A 12,577-nucleotide genomic window follows, 5' to 3' on the forward strand; every position below is an offset into this window, starting at 1 on the left:
GAAATTGAAGAATTTGAATTCTATCTGGCATACAAATTTCTTGTTTGCTTGATTATTTATTTATTTCACAGCCCTGACAGTAAGAGGATACACTGTGACAGTGTTTGATTCGTTCTGTTTCGCCACGTGTCATTCCTATGAGTGATTCCTAGGTTGTCTGTCTGTCTGTCTGTCTGTCTGTCTGTCTGTCTGTCTGTGAGCATGATATCTCAAAAAGTTATTTACAGATTCAGATGAAATTTGGTGGCAGGATGGGTGTGTGACAGGGGTGAAATTATTAGATTTTGGTGAAGATCAGGATTGGATCGCAGCACCAGATTTTTAAATGATTCTTTACGATTCACAGATGGGGGGGATTATGATTGGAAGGTGAAAATTACATCTCATCTTCATTTGTTTAACGTTCCATGTTGCTTGCTATGCATCATGTTGTAATCCGAGAATTGTTTGTTTGACTTGTCTGCTATCCTCAACCACTGAACAGAATGCATTGAAAACTGGTGGATGTTCTTTGGGTGTGCACGGGAAGGTTTTTTGGGGGGAGGGGTGTGGGGGGGGAGAGGGGACAAAATTCCTGCTCCCTTGGGTGGGGGAACTACTCCAAATCTCTCCATGTAAATGTGTATCGTATGGTGCCGCTCCTAGTGGATGGGGTATTACATGTCATCCCGTTCATAATTCCACTTGCTCATTTTTGGTGCCATAAACAGTGAAAATGAAAGGCCAATAAAATATTGATTAGTGTTGTTGTTCTGCACCTCTTCAATACACTACATCTTCCCCAACCCTTTCCCACTATCCGGGATATCCGCCAGCACTGGGTGTGCGTTCCTCGGAGCTGGGTGGATACTGCGGTGCGCTCCAGGCGGCGATCACCCTCCAGCTGAGCAGTGACGTCGCTACCAGCATCGACTTGCAGCTTCACGGCCCCAACGGGTTGCTGCCGAACCTCGACCTGCCCAATCTTGTGCATCACTTGTGCTTACACGCAAAAGTGCTTTGCACCGTGCAGGAGCTGGTACTTATTCATTTGTTGTGAGTTTTATAATATTGTTGCGAATTCACGCCCGCCGGCGTGCGGACGGCCGCGTCACTCGAATCGCAACCGCATCGCCCACCGGACAGACAATTCAGTCGTGACCCTCCGGGAACTATAGCCAGTCACAGGTGGGCCTTTCGACCTCACCACAATCGTGCCAATCGGCCACCCGCGTAGGATAGGGTTGTTCGCCAAACTCGACCTACCTAAGTACCCACGCGGATGGTAAACCGGGCGATCGTACCTCGCCGCAGGTCGACTCCGGACACGAACCGCTTAAGCGGTCCGTTCCATGCGAAAATGATAATCGAGCGGTGTTATCGTCGGCCTCGACGGTTCCGATTAATTACCGGGTGTATTAAGCCCACTACGAACCCTTTACGTGAAGCAGGATGGAGGGTCAATAAAAAAAAGACGAAGCGAAATGGGAAAACAGTTCACACAAAGCACATTTATTTCCCGGCACACGGAAAGCACAAATGTACAGCCAAACAGTCAAAATGCACATATATCAACCCAAACAAAAGCAACAACGACGCAGAGTTACTACCGACTACGCGCACACACGGTAACACTTATACAGTTCTACTTTACAGACGGCGCCAACACACATTTACTCAAAAGCAAAGGAAAGAAGCCACCCTCATAGACAAGGGGGCAGACAGGCCTGTAGGCCAATTATGCGCATGACCTGGAGGAGCGGCCAGGCCCGCGATACCGGGGGAGGGGGGGGTCCTACCCGCATCCTCGTGACGCGTTGGCGGACGACCCGCAGATGTGGCCGCGTGGCTGTGCCCCGACTCCGTGCTTCTTGGCGGGTTTCGTTGGCACGACGTTTGGAGTGGGGTGGGAACGGGGCCCCCTTTTTGCACTATCTCAGCGTGGGGGAAAGGGGGAATTGTTGATGCCCTGGGGGACGGAGATGGCTGGCTGACTTGGGTCTCGCGACGATCGATCCCACACCGCGGCCTCGTCGCTGACCGCCGTCCTTCTCGCCTCGGACCCAAGCTCCTTTGCCTCTTCCCGCAACTCTTCTCAGCCGACTCCAGAACCCAACTCGAAGACACACCGATCACTTCGCCACCCGACTCGACTGACTCTCCACCCGACTCGACTGACTCTCCACCCGACTCGACTGACTCTCCACCCGACTCGACTGACTTCATTCGCCTTGCGCTCGCCTTCTTATAGGCCGGCAGGAGCAGCTAATATGCAAATATCCGGATCAGGATGACCACGGGGGCGGAGCCATGCTCGCCCATTGGTCGGAGGAAAGGGGGAGTGAATCTCCCCTGATCCTAGAATTTGCATATATCGATTTCACACAGACGCGCCTGGAGGTGGGGCCAAGCCGCTCCGCACTTGCTAATTGGACGGAGGGGAAGTGGGCGTGTAGCGTTCTTGATCCGAATTCTCCCTCGGAAAGGCCGCTATTTGCGCTCGCGGCTCAGTGCGTTCGGCACCAATCGCCGAATGGGCCCGAGACAGCCCGACGCTCAGTGTTCACAGGTGGTGCGGGAATGGCCGTAGAAGGAGAGAGGCGAAGGTGTTGGAGGGTTTTCGGTGGTGGTTTGATGGTTATGGTGCCGTTTGGGAATGGCGGTGATAGGATGATGTGGGAGCGAGTTGTGAAGGTAAAGGTCGTGGCTGTTGGCGTTGTTGTTGTTGTCCGAGGGTTGGAGCGTGGTTGCAGTTGGTGACGATGGCTGGCGTGGTCGTTGTGTGATGGCGGTTGAGATGTGGTTGGTTCAAAATAAAGATAGAACAGAAAAACGGCTATCTCAAAGCGTTGCAGCCTGGATGAATCACATAAATTCCCTCTATACAACTGGTTTGGGGCTAACTACACATGTACTTAAAGATATCTCACCTACGGGCCCTTCATGGTGTAATGCGAATTTCCACAGCCGTAACAATATTTTCCAAAATGGTTGCAAGAGTTGGTCAGGATTGGGTTCCACCTCTCGATATTCCGGTGCTTGAGTTTCATTTGACTCTCGAGCCTGGAAGATGAAGATGAACTCCGTTTTTCTAACAGATAATGATGGTATTCTGATTTGTGGAAAGCAAATATTGTACTTTTGTACTTTTGCCCTTTTCTTTTTGCCGAACAATTTTCAGCATCCTTTGATTTTTGAATCTCTTTTCCTGTGTAGCTCCCTCCTCAGGAAGACAACGCATGGTGGCAATCCATGCATATCATGTTGCTCCAGGCACTGGGACAGGCGAGCACAAAGCCGGCCTCTGAGCATGGTCTGTTCCTGAGGCATCGCGTCGAAGCTCTGGGACTCAAAGCCATCAATAGTCATCGACAAGAAAAGGCTTCACTCGAAAAACTAGGCCGGTAAGATCACGCCGATGCGTTTGACTTGGATCCTTCCTTTCTGAAGCTGTGGAGCATCTTGGTGATGGTTTGGCCTTCGACAAAATTTGATGCACGTTATTGAGCTGTGGCCTGTTTGTTTGTTTGTTTGTTTGTTTTTTAGCAGCGTCTCGCGTAGCGAACGCTGCTCATAGAGAGCTCGGCGTTCTTTTTCTTCTTGTGAAGACAAAACCTTAACCTCTCGGACTCTGCTTTTGTATATGCAAGATCCGGATCTCCTTAAATACTGAGCACATGTACACATCCTCGCATAGACGGTGCCTTTTGAGAGCGTCTACCATGAACTTGTAAATATATTCGGACATTTGCTTTAAAGTTTCGAAAAGTTCACGTTACTATTTAAAGATTATTCCATTTATCGTATTGTAATTTCGTAAATACACGATATATCGTAAATACGTAAATACATTATGACTGGTCTCGCGATTGGCTTAATCAAGGCACGTGACAAAATATCGGAAGTTGTTGTTGTTGTTTTTGTTTTTGCTGTTGTTGTTGTTTGTTTTTTTTTGTTTTTTTTAGCCGACAAAACTTTTAGGACGCTGCTCTTGGACACATTTGTCCTTTGTTATCCATATTTGTCTTTGTGTTTCGCAGACTGCTCGAGGGTGTCTTTCGGAGCCTGAATAACCTTCTGGAGCGCTTTCACCAATCCTTCTTCTTCTACCTGCTGCCTTCTCTGCAAAGTTACGTCTCCATTGGAAATTATGCTCCATGTGCTGCTGCTATTCTCGTCGTCCTTTTCCTTTGCATATCCTTTTTGTCCGTGGTTCCCGTCCAAGAACGCTAGGTCGGTAATTGCAAACACTTCGACAAATTGGCTTGGCCTGCCAGTATTCCTGTCGAAACCCCTGGCTCATGATTGAAGAAACCCAGGTTGGAATTCCACATAATATTTGTGCATCATCTGCTAATGTCCTTGCGGTTCTTGTTAAAGCACCCCATTTCTGTCGCCTTTGGCCTGCAGGTGATTTGTGTACAAGCACCACCTTGAGCTTTAAATTGATGTAAAAATAGCAAGCACCCATCTTTTGAAGAGCAGTATTTCACATTGCCATCAGCACCCACTCCAAAATCTATCTCCTTCGACATGTTGCTGTCTACGCTTCCTTCTGTAGTCTCATTGGCTTGATGGTGACGTTCTCTTTAACCATCGATGGTTTTGAACTGTTTCCCAAACCTGATTTAGGTGTTTGTTTGTTTTTTTTTAAAGGGAAATTAATTTTTAGTATGGAAGAGCAAGATTAAATTGATAGTTGGGTTGGGGGGGGGTGTTACAATTGGGCGCAACTGACAAGGAAATAAATGAACAGGGAAAGTAAGAGAGAGAACGGGAGAAAACACTGAAATCAGAAAGTGCGAGGGTTGGGGTCAATGGGGGAAATAAAGATCATGGGTCAGGATGTGGGATTATGTGAGGTAGTGGTACACTGCTTGCTTAAAGTCCTGGAAGGAAAAGTGAGACAGAAGAGCCTCTGGATTGTGGTTCTATAGATGGGATAAGTGAGGAATAAAAAGAGTTGAGGTGCGCAGCCAGCCTGGATTTTTGAAGTTTAACCAGAAGTGGGTTGTGGAAGAACACGTGCATTCTGGAGTTGTTGGGGAGAGTCGGGAGTACTGAGAGAGCAGAGGGAGTCATGTTGAAGAAGAGTGGGTAAGAAACGGACTGTATGATGTGACAGAAACATACCTTGTGCGTTGGGGTGCCAGCCCATAGGGGAGAGCAGTACTCCATTGAGCTATGGACAAACGCTTTGTAGACTGAATAGTTCTGATTTTGCAAGGAAAGACTTGGATCGACAGAGGATGCCCAGTCTACAGCTGGCTTTGGAGGCCAGCTTTGTTCTTTGACGAGCCCAAGGAGGTCCTGCCAAAAATTTGTCTTTCGTCTGGATCACACCATGATCATGATGCTCCTAAGGTCTTGGCCTGCAGCGTATATCAGGAAAGCCCGTGTGTGCATGTGTCTGGGCGTAAGATCTATCAGCACATCGTGCAATAACCGCTCGACACAAACCGATGATCCGTACCTCGTTGACAAAGGTTTTGGTTCGGGGAGCGCCACGGGCGTGCATCCAAGTTTTAATATCTCACGGATTTCAGCTAATATGTCATAACTAGCGATACCCGTGCACACGCACGGGATAGCAGTACAACATAGCTTGTAGCAGACGACAGACCGTACACGGGGAATGACAAAAATACGCATTGTGCAAAATGCAAGTGGTACTATGGAACGCCAAGACTTCCCAAACATTGTCGGCATGTCCGCTAAGTGCCACAGCAGTTTCATAGGGATCGTGTGACTGCGAGCCGAGTTTTCAGTGTGCAAGCTTGGTATTATAATATAGATCTTCATTGTTATAAATTAACGTACCTTGTAAATGAGTTTAATGATTGACTCCTTTGCTTTTGGGGACTACGGTACCTATTTTTCCTTGACCTTTCAAACGCCGTCGAACTTTGGGCCAAACTCAACCCAGAGAAGGAAAGGAGAACGCGTGAAGCTGCTGCTTCGAATCCAGTGAGATTATTTCTTATCGATTTCATGTATACCGTACAATCGATATCTATCGAATCTCGGCCCAGCTATAAACTGTCATTCTGGTGTTTCACAGACAGGGTGAGGCATCAATGGGCGTTAACCTGGGTGTCCCGCCTGATGGAATTAATTGGTGGACGTTAAAGATCCGAGTGTGTTTTTCACCAAGAGTAGCTGAGTTATTGCTAGCACCCTGACTAAATTCCAAATTAATGTCACCTTCAGTCAAACATAAGGGTTGGCCAGCTGGTTCATGAAAAACTTCTGCCAGAAACATCCCCCAGCTGACCCCACACGAAGGTGGGAATAATTGGTGCCATTAAAGTAGTAGTAGTAGTAGTAGTAGTAGTAGTAGTTGGAGATTCAATTGATGGCGTTTGGATAAAGCACAGACATGATTGGCTAAATGGCCTCCTGTGTCTAAGTTCCTTGCATTTCATTGGATAAATTGTGAATCGGCTTCTAACTTTCTGAGCAGGTCGCGACTGAAAGATCTGCCCACATGTTGTTAAAATTTCATGCGTTGCAATTCTCTTTTTCTTCAGTGGATAAACCGAATTGTCATGAGTTTTTAGTGTTTTTTTTGCTGATGGTGATCTGTCTCAATGGTGGCTTGTGAGAAGTAGTCGGTTTTGTATATCCATTCTGCTACCTTTCCACCCGAGAGTAACCTTTGGCACTTTGTTATTACAGGCCTCCATCCCATGGCTGTCTGTGATTGGATCGATTGTTATTGCCCACGGGCTTGGCATTGCACTTTATCTGGGCCCTCTAGTCGCCCACCAGCGTGCGGCCAACTACTTTGACCTCCCAGAGGATGAGGCCGTGTCACTTACCGCTCTGGGCATCGGTGTTTCCAGCCTCTCACTTCCTCATCGGTACAGGCAACAAAACTGTCGCCATCCTAAAGTGTGTGTGTGTGTGTGTGTGTGTGTGTGTGTGTGTGTGTGTGTGTGTGTGTGTGTGTGTGTGTGTGTGTGTGTGTGTGTGTGTGTGTGTGTGTCAGTCAGCCATTGCTGAACACAGTTTGTGACCAACAAGCGCCATCTGTCACGCTCATTACCTTAGCACAGCACTGTTAGAAGAACAGTGTTTTTCTGTTTGGGAATAACGGCGATTTTAATGCATTTTCTCACCTACAGATACACGGTGATGTCACCGTCACATTGCGGCACACTACAACCCCTCGGGAGTTCCTCGCCACATTAATCAAGTCTCATGGCAACAGATAATGCGCTCGTGTGAAAGACAACGCTTCTGGTTACAAATCATGCAGCAATGGCTGTAATGGGACATGATTTGTCCCTTACATAGGTTGGCTGTCTTACCATTCATAAATTCCGAAAGGAAGTTCAGCCCAATCAGACGATTTTAAGCATTGCGCTGCACTGATAAGCTCCAAATAAGGGTGAAATATGTCCACAGCGATGCAACTTTGGTCTTCTTGTGGCTTTTTGAACTATTGCCCTTAAAGCTTGATTTGCACTCGAAATGTGCAAACACTCATCAGCAAGTGCCATGAAGCCATTACTTGGAAGAGTTCCTTGTTTCTTCGAAATAAATTGGTTTTTAAACCGACGGGAGAAACTCTGGTTAAGCCTTGCATCGTAAGAAATAAACACGATGCACTTCTTAATGCTAAAAGATTGAAAATTGTCAATCTCATTTGATGCCTCTCCCTCCCCCTTACTTTTGTGCATGCACAAAATTTGTCGACGAGCTCGGCGTACTACGACGTATGCCAGCGTGCTTCAGCGTGCTCTTAACGTATACAAAACTTACCCATAACGTATTTGACGTGTGCCAGCGTATTCGCCAAATTTTTCATATGTCGGCACACGCTGGCTAAAACGTCAAGGTGTGACAGCGGCTTAAGTTCTTCTTCTTCTTTCGGCTGCTCCCGTTAGGGGTCGCCACAGCGGATCATCCGTATGATCCGCATAGTGATTTGGCACATGTTTTATGCCGGATGCCCTTCCTGACGCAACCCTGGTCACCTCTTACGACACAGGGATATGGTAAACCTATTTTAACCGGGGTATACACCGGCCCAGTAGACTGGTACTCACTTCGCCGACCTCGGAAGGATGACAGGTTGAGTCAACCCCCTGGTGTATTAATTCAGTGGCCCAACGGGGCTTGAACTGAGGACCTTTTGGATCCCAAGCTGCTGCCCCAACCACTGCGCCAACACCAGGCTATGACAGTGGCTTAAGTTATCTATAAGTTATCGAAACGTTTTGTGTATGTTACGCATACGTCCAACTCGTTATGAATACACTATTATATGCCAAAAACTGAAAAAAAGAAATCAATAGTTCAGCGTACGCCAGCGTTTTAGATAAATTTTGATACGTTGCCATACGCTGGCTAAATCGTCAAGGTGTGACAGGGGCTTTAACAGTGTTGACCTCAAATATTCTGGGGCCTTCGCTCTAACCTGACTGATCTCTCCATACAGGTTGCCGCTGATAAACCAGATCGTCTGCTGAATAGAAACTTTCCTCCTTCAAGAAACATCTCGGATTCCTTAGTTTCTATCCCTAGTTACTCGCTCCTCTGGTATGATAGACCTAAGCCTTGTCCTCGTGGCAGAGTTGCTCTCTTTATAAAAACCTCCATTCCTCACTCTCCATGCACTGCCCTCACTCCTCCACACCACCAGGAATACCTCTGGCAACGGCTTCCCTCCGCTCTCACCTCTTGTTTAACTGTATGTTGTACCTTCCACCAAACAGTGATAACTCCATGTACATCTCACTATCCTAAAACATGGACCAACTTCTCACCACTCATATAACTTTTTCTTCCTCATATGTGGTGACTTCAATTGACATCAGCCCAGTTAGCTGGGTGTGGTGGGTACCTCTCTCACCTGCAAAGGACTTCTGCAACTAAATGGGACTGACTCAATCTGTCAACTTCCTGACCCGGATCTCAGCCAACAGTACTCCATCTCTTCTGGATTTGATTTTTACCAATTTCCCAGAAAATATTTGCTGTTGTTCTTCGACGCCAATCAGTTCATCTGACCATATGCTTGTCAAAATGGACATCTCTCTGGCTACAATTAGAGAACGACCTCAGCGCCGACAAGTCTGGCATTTCACTCAGGCCGACTGGCAGGGTCTTCAAGCAGCCATCAAAGGTCTCGACTGGTCTCCCATTTGCACTTTCTCTGACATCAACTCATCCTGGGAATTCTTACAAAGAAACTTGCTCTCTCTCATGCACAGATTTATCCCATCTCATCTTCAGTTGTCCTACTCTTCCTCCCGCCCATGGTACATTGAAGCTTATGGCAAGGCAGTTGTCGTAAAACAACTTGCCTTTCACCCCATGGAAGGCTAATCCTACTGAAGGCAATCTCAGTTCCTTCCACAAAACTCGGAACAAGTGTGTGTCTACACTCAGGAGAGCCAGGAAACAACATCTTCCTCATCTCAAGTCTGATCTATCAAACCTGTCTCCCTCCTCCAAATCCTGTTGGCACCAAGATAAGTCTGTTTCTGGTGTATGTTCCCACTCCATCCCTTCTCTTACCTCAAATGGCGACACAGCTGTGAAAAGGCTGAATGCCTAAACTATGTGTTTGCATCTAAATCTTGTGTCCGAAACACATCGCTTTCTGTACCCACCTTACCCTGTCCTACCCAGCTGTCCCTGGACTCTGTGTCCTTTTCTCCTGACAAGGTGGAGAGCTTGCTGTCAAACCTCGACTCGGATTCTGCAACCGGTCCAGTTGGCATCAGCCCAAGTGTCATAAAAACCTGCTCCTCTGCTCTTGTTCACCCTCTCTCTGTTCTATTCACCCTCTCATTTGCTCAAGGTCATCTGCTATCTGCTTGGAAATCAGCAAACATTATCACTCTGCATAAAAAGGTGCAAAAACAGATCCCTGCAACTACAGAACAATCAGCCTTCTCCTAATCATCAGCAAGGTTATGGAATCCATCATCGCTTCTGACATTAAATCCTTCCTCTCCTCCAATTGGCCTGATTTCTGATTATCAATTTGGATTTCGACCAGGTCACTCTACCCTTGACTTGCGGCTCCTGCTATCTGAAAAATGGATGGAGGTCCGCAATGCCAAACATGAGATCAGAGCCATATCCCTCGACATATCGCGTGCTTTCGATATGTTCTGACATCCCGCCCTACTCACCAAACTCTCTTCCTATGGTATCCAATGCTATCTCCACTCATGGCTCGCAGACTTCCTCTCCTGCCGCAACCAACGTGTGGCCTTAAATGGAGTTCTCTCATCCCCTCTTCCTGTCCAGGCTGGAGTTCCTCAAGGCAGCGTTCTGGGCCCTGTTCTTTTTCTGGTTTTCATCAATGATCCCTCAGATTCCGTGGAAAATCCTCTTTCTCCCTTTGCTGATGACTCCACCCTCTGCCGTACGATCTCACATCCCTCTGATTGGCAGGCAGCAGCCTCTTCACTCTCTGTAGATCTGGATAAAATCACAATCTGGTCAAAGACTTGGAATATGTCTTTCAATCCTGACAAATCTCACACTCACTATGTCTCTCCTAAGGGACCATCTGGAACCACCCACCCCCATCTACTTTCTTAAAATCCCTTGAAGAAGTCCTTTCATTCAAGCTTTTGGGTCTCACTATCTGCCATGATCTTTCCTGGGAAAGCCACATTTCAAACTGGCTTCAAAAGCCAGTCGCCGACTGGGCATCCGCCGTCATGCAATGTCCTTCCTTGGCACACCTGAGCTTTGAGCCATTTATATAGCTTTCATCCACAGTCTGATGGAGTACTCCTCCCCCCCTCCCCCTCCTCCTCCCCGAGGTGGTGCTCTTGCCTCACACCAAGCTCGACTTCACGCTGTGGAAACCAAGGCTTTTAGGATCGATGGTATCTCCCACGATGAAGCTGAGTCTTTGAGTCTCTCATTCTCTCACCAGAGGCAGGTCGATGTTCTTTCTGTCTTCTTCCGCCTCCTCTCCGGCCTTGCCTCCCCCCCCGCCCCCTGCTCTGTCTGTAATCTGTCCCCCCCTATATTTGCTCAAGGTGCTCAAGGTCCGCCAAAAACCCTCTTCTGGCGAAACTACCAAAATCAAGAACTACTGCTCACCTTCACTCTTGTATTTCTGCCTCTGGAACAAACTCCCACACTCTCTTCAATTCCACAACCCCCTCCAGGTCTTCAAAACAGCTGTTCACCACAATCTCATGTCTTCCTCCATCCAAAATCTTGATCTTTACTTCCCCCGTTAATCCACCCCAAACTCACCTCCTTCATATTCCCTGTTTCCTTCCTGAAAGTCCCTGTAGTACCATCTTGTTTACCCCGTTTACCCCGCCCCATCCCTCTCCCTTTAACAGACATCCTATTGTCTTTGTTCCCCACTATTTTGTGCTTCCCTTTCCCACCCCTCTTGTCTCCTGCCTTGTTATATGTTTCTGTGTATTAGCTCTTACATGAGCCTCGACTTGGTATTCAAAACAAAAACATTAAGTACATCGATGTCTACTCCCAGTTTATTGTGCAGCACGAGCCTTTTAGGAGCTCGGACATCACTGTTGGGGGCAATAACCCCCAAAACTCCCACTTATTATGATGCTTGCCTGCACTTTCGTTCAAGAAACTATAATATTGTACTTTGGAGTTCGTAGTTCAGCAGGCCTTGTTTTGTTTTCACTTCTTTCTTTTTCTTTTCTTTTTTTCAGTGGCAGCACCCCCCAAGGCTGGATTTGGCTCAAACTGTTTGCTCTTCTGGAACTCGGCATGCTGCTCTTGGCACTGGATTTGCTCAACTTTCCACTCGCCTTTATGCTGGCCATTCCTACTGTTCCTGCTGCTGTTGTCTCGCAGCCCTCACACAAGTAAGCCGCCCACACTGTATCATGTTTGCGAGCACTACACGAACTAGCGAATTCATTTATTGGGGGAAAGGGCATCTCGGGAGCAAATGTGACTATTGGTGCTCGGGCACAGATGTGTCGCTGATGCGGTGCCCCCTGTAGTTTATGGCAGGAATTTACGATTTGTTGAGGCGACCGGCGATAACTCACTTATTTGCGGACATCGTGGGATCCTTAACGTCCACCAACTAATGCCGGCAAATGGGACACTCAATTTTACATCCATCCGACGGACGGCACACACACTGATGTCTCGCCCTGCCTGTGAAACACCAGGATGATAGTTTATAGCTCGGTTGATATTCGATCCCGGGATAGACTGCTCAGAGGGTAGTGTGATACCTCTGGGCCATCCTGTCGGCCACATGGAAAAAAGAGATGGGAAAGAAAGCCACTGCTTTCCCATTTTTCTGCATCGATTTGTTGGCATTGACATTGTCCAACTGATTGTATTTATTTAATTAAAATGGGGTCTTGTGGCGCACAACCAGATTGTCTAAGAAAGGTAGCATGAGATCTCTAACCATCCACAAGGGAACGCTGGTGGAGGGGACGGCTGGCTGAATATCCCCTCTGAAGCTCGATGGTACTCGTTGATTAAACACCCATGCCTTTGAAGCTCCAGGATGGCAGTTTGTAAACAGTTCAGAGTTGGCAATCAAATCCAGCCTCGAGAGATAAATACTATTGTGTAACATCAGAGCAAACCTGTCAGCCCCAAAATAATA

General features: G+C 47.4%; 1 protein-coding gene across 4 annotated transcripts in view; it reads left to right on the top strand.

The window, feature by feature from the left end:
* Positions 1-12,577, top strand: part of GPAA1 (glycosylphosphatidylinositol anchor attachment 1) — a 61,139-nt gene that overhangs the window by 40,656 nt on the left and 7,906 nt on the right. For all 4 annotated transcript variants that reach the window (XM_085893182.1, XM_085893180.1, XM_085893181.1 and 1 more), the window contains 6 exons: positions 816-1,018; positions 3,196-3,383; positions 4,020-4,172; positions 5,874-5,946; positions 6,658-6,842; positions 11,655-11,810. In XM_085893182.1, the coding sequence (XP_085749308.1) occupies positions 816-1,018; positions 3,196-3,383; positions 4,020-4,172; positions 5,874-5,946; positions 6,658-6,842; positions 11,655-11,810 (958 nt within the window). The remainder of the gene's footprint in view (positions 1-815; positions 1,019-3,195; positions 3,384-4,019; positions 4,173-5,873; positions 5,947-6,657; positions 6,843-11,654; positions 11,811-12,577) is intronic.

Source organism: Eptatretus burgeri, chromosome 8 (assembly GCF_056783735.1).
Source record: "Eptatretus burgeri isolate ZD-2024b chromosome 8, Ebu_testis_v1, whole genome shotgun sequence".
Lineage (NCBI taxonomy): Eukaryota > Metazoa > Chordata > Myxini > Myxiniformes > Myxinidae > Eptatretus > Eptatretus burgeri.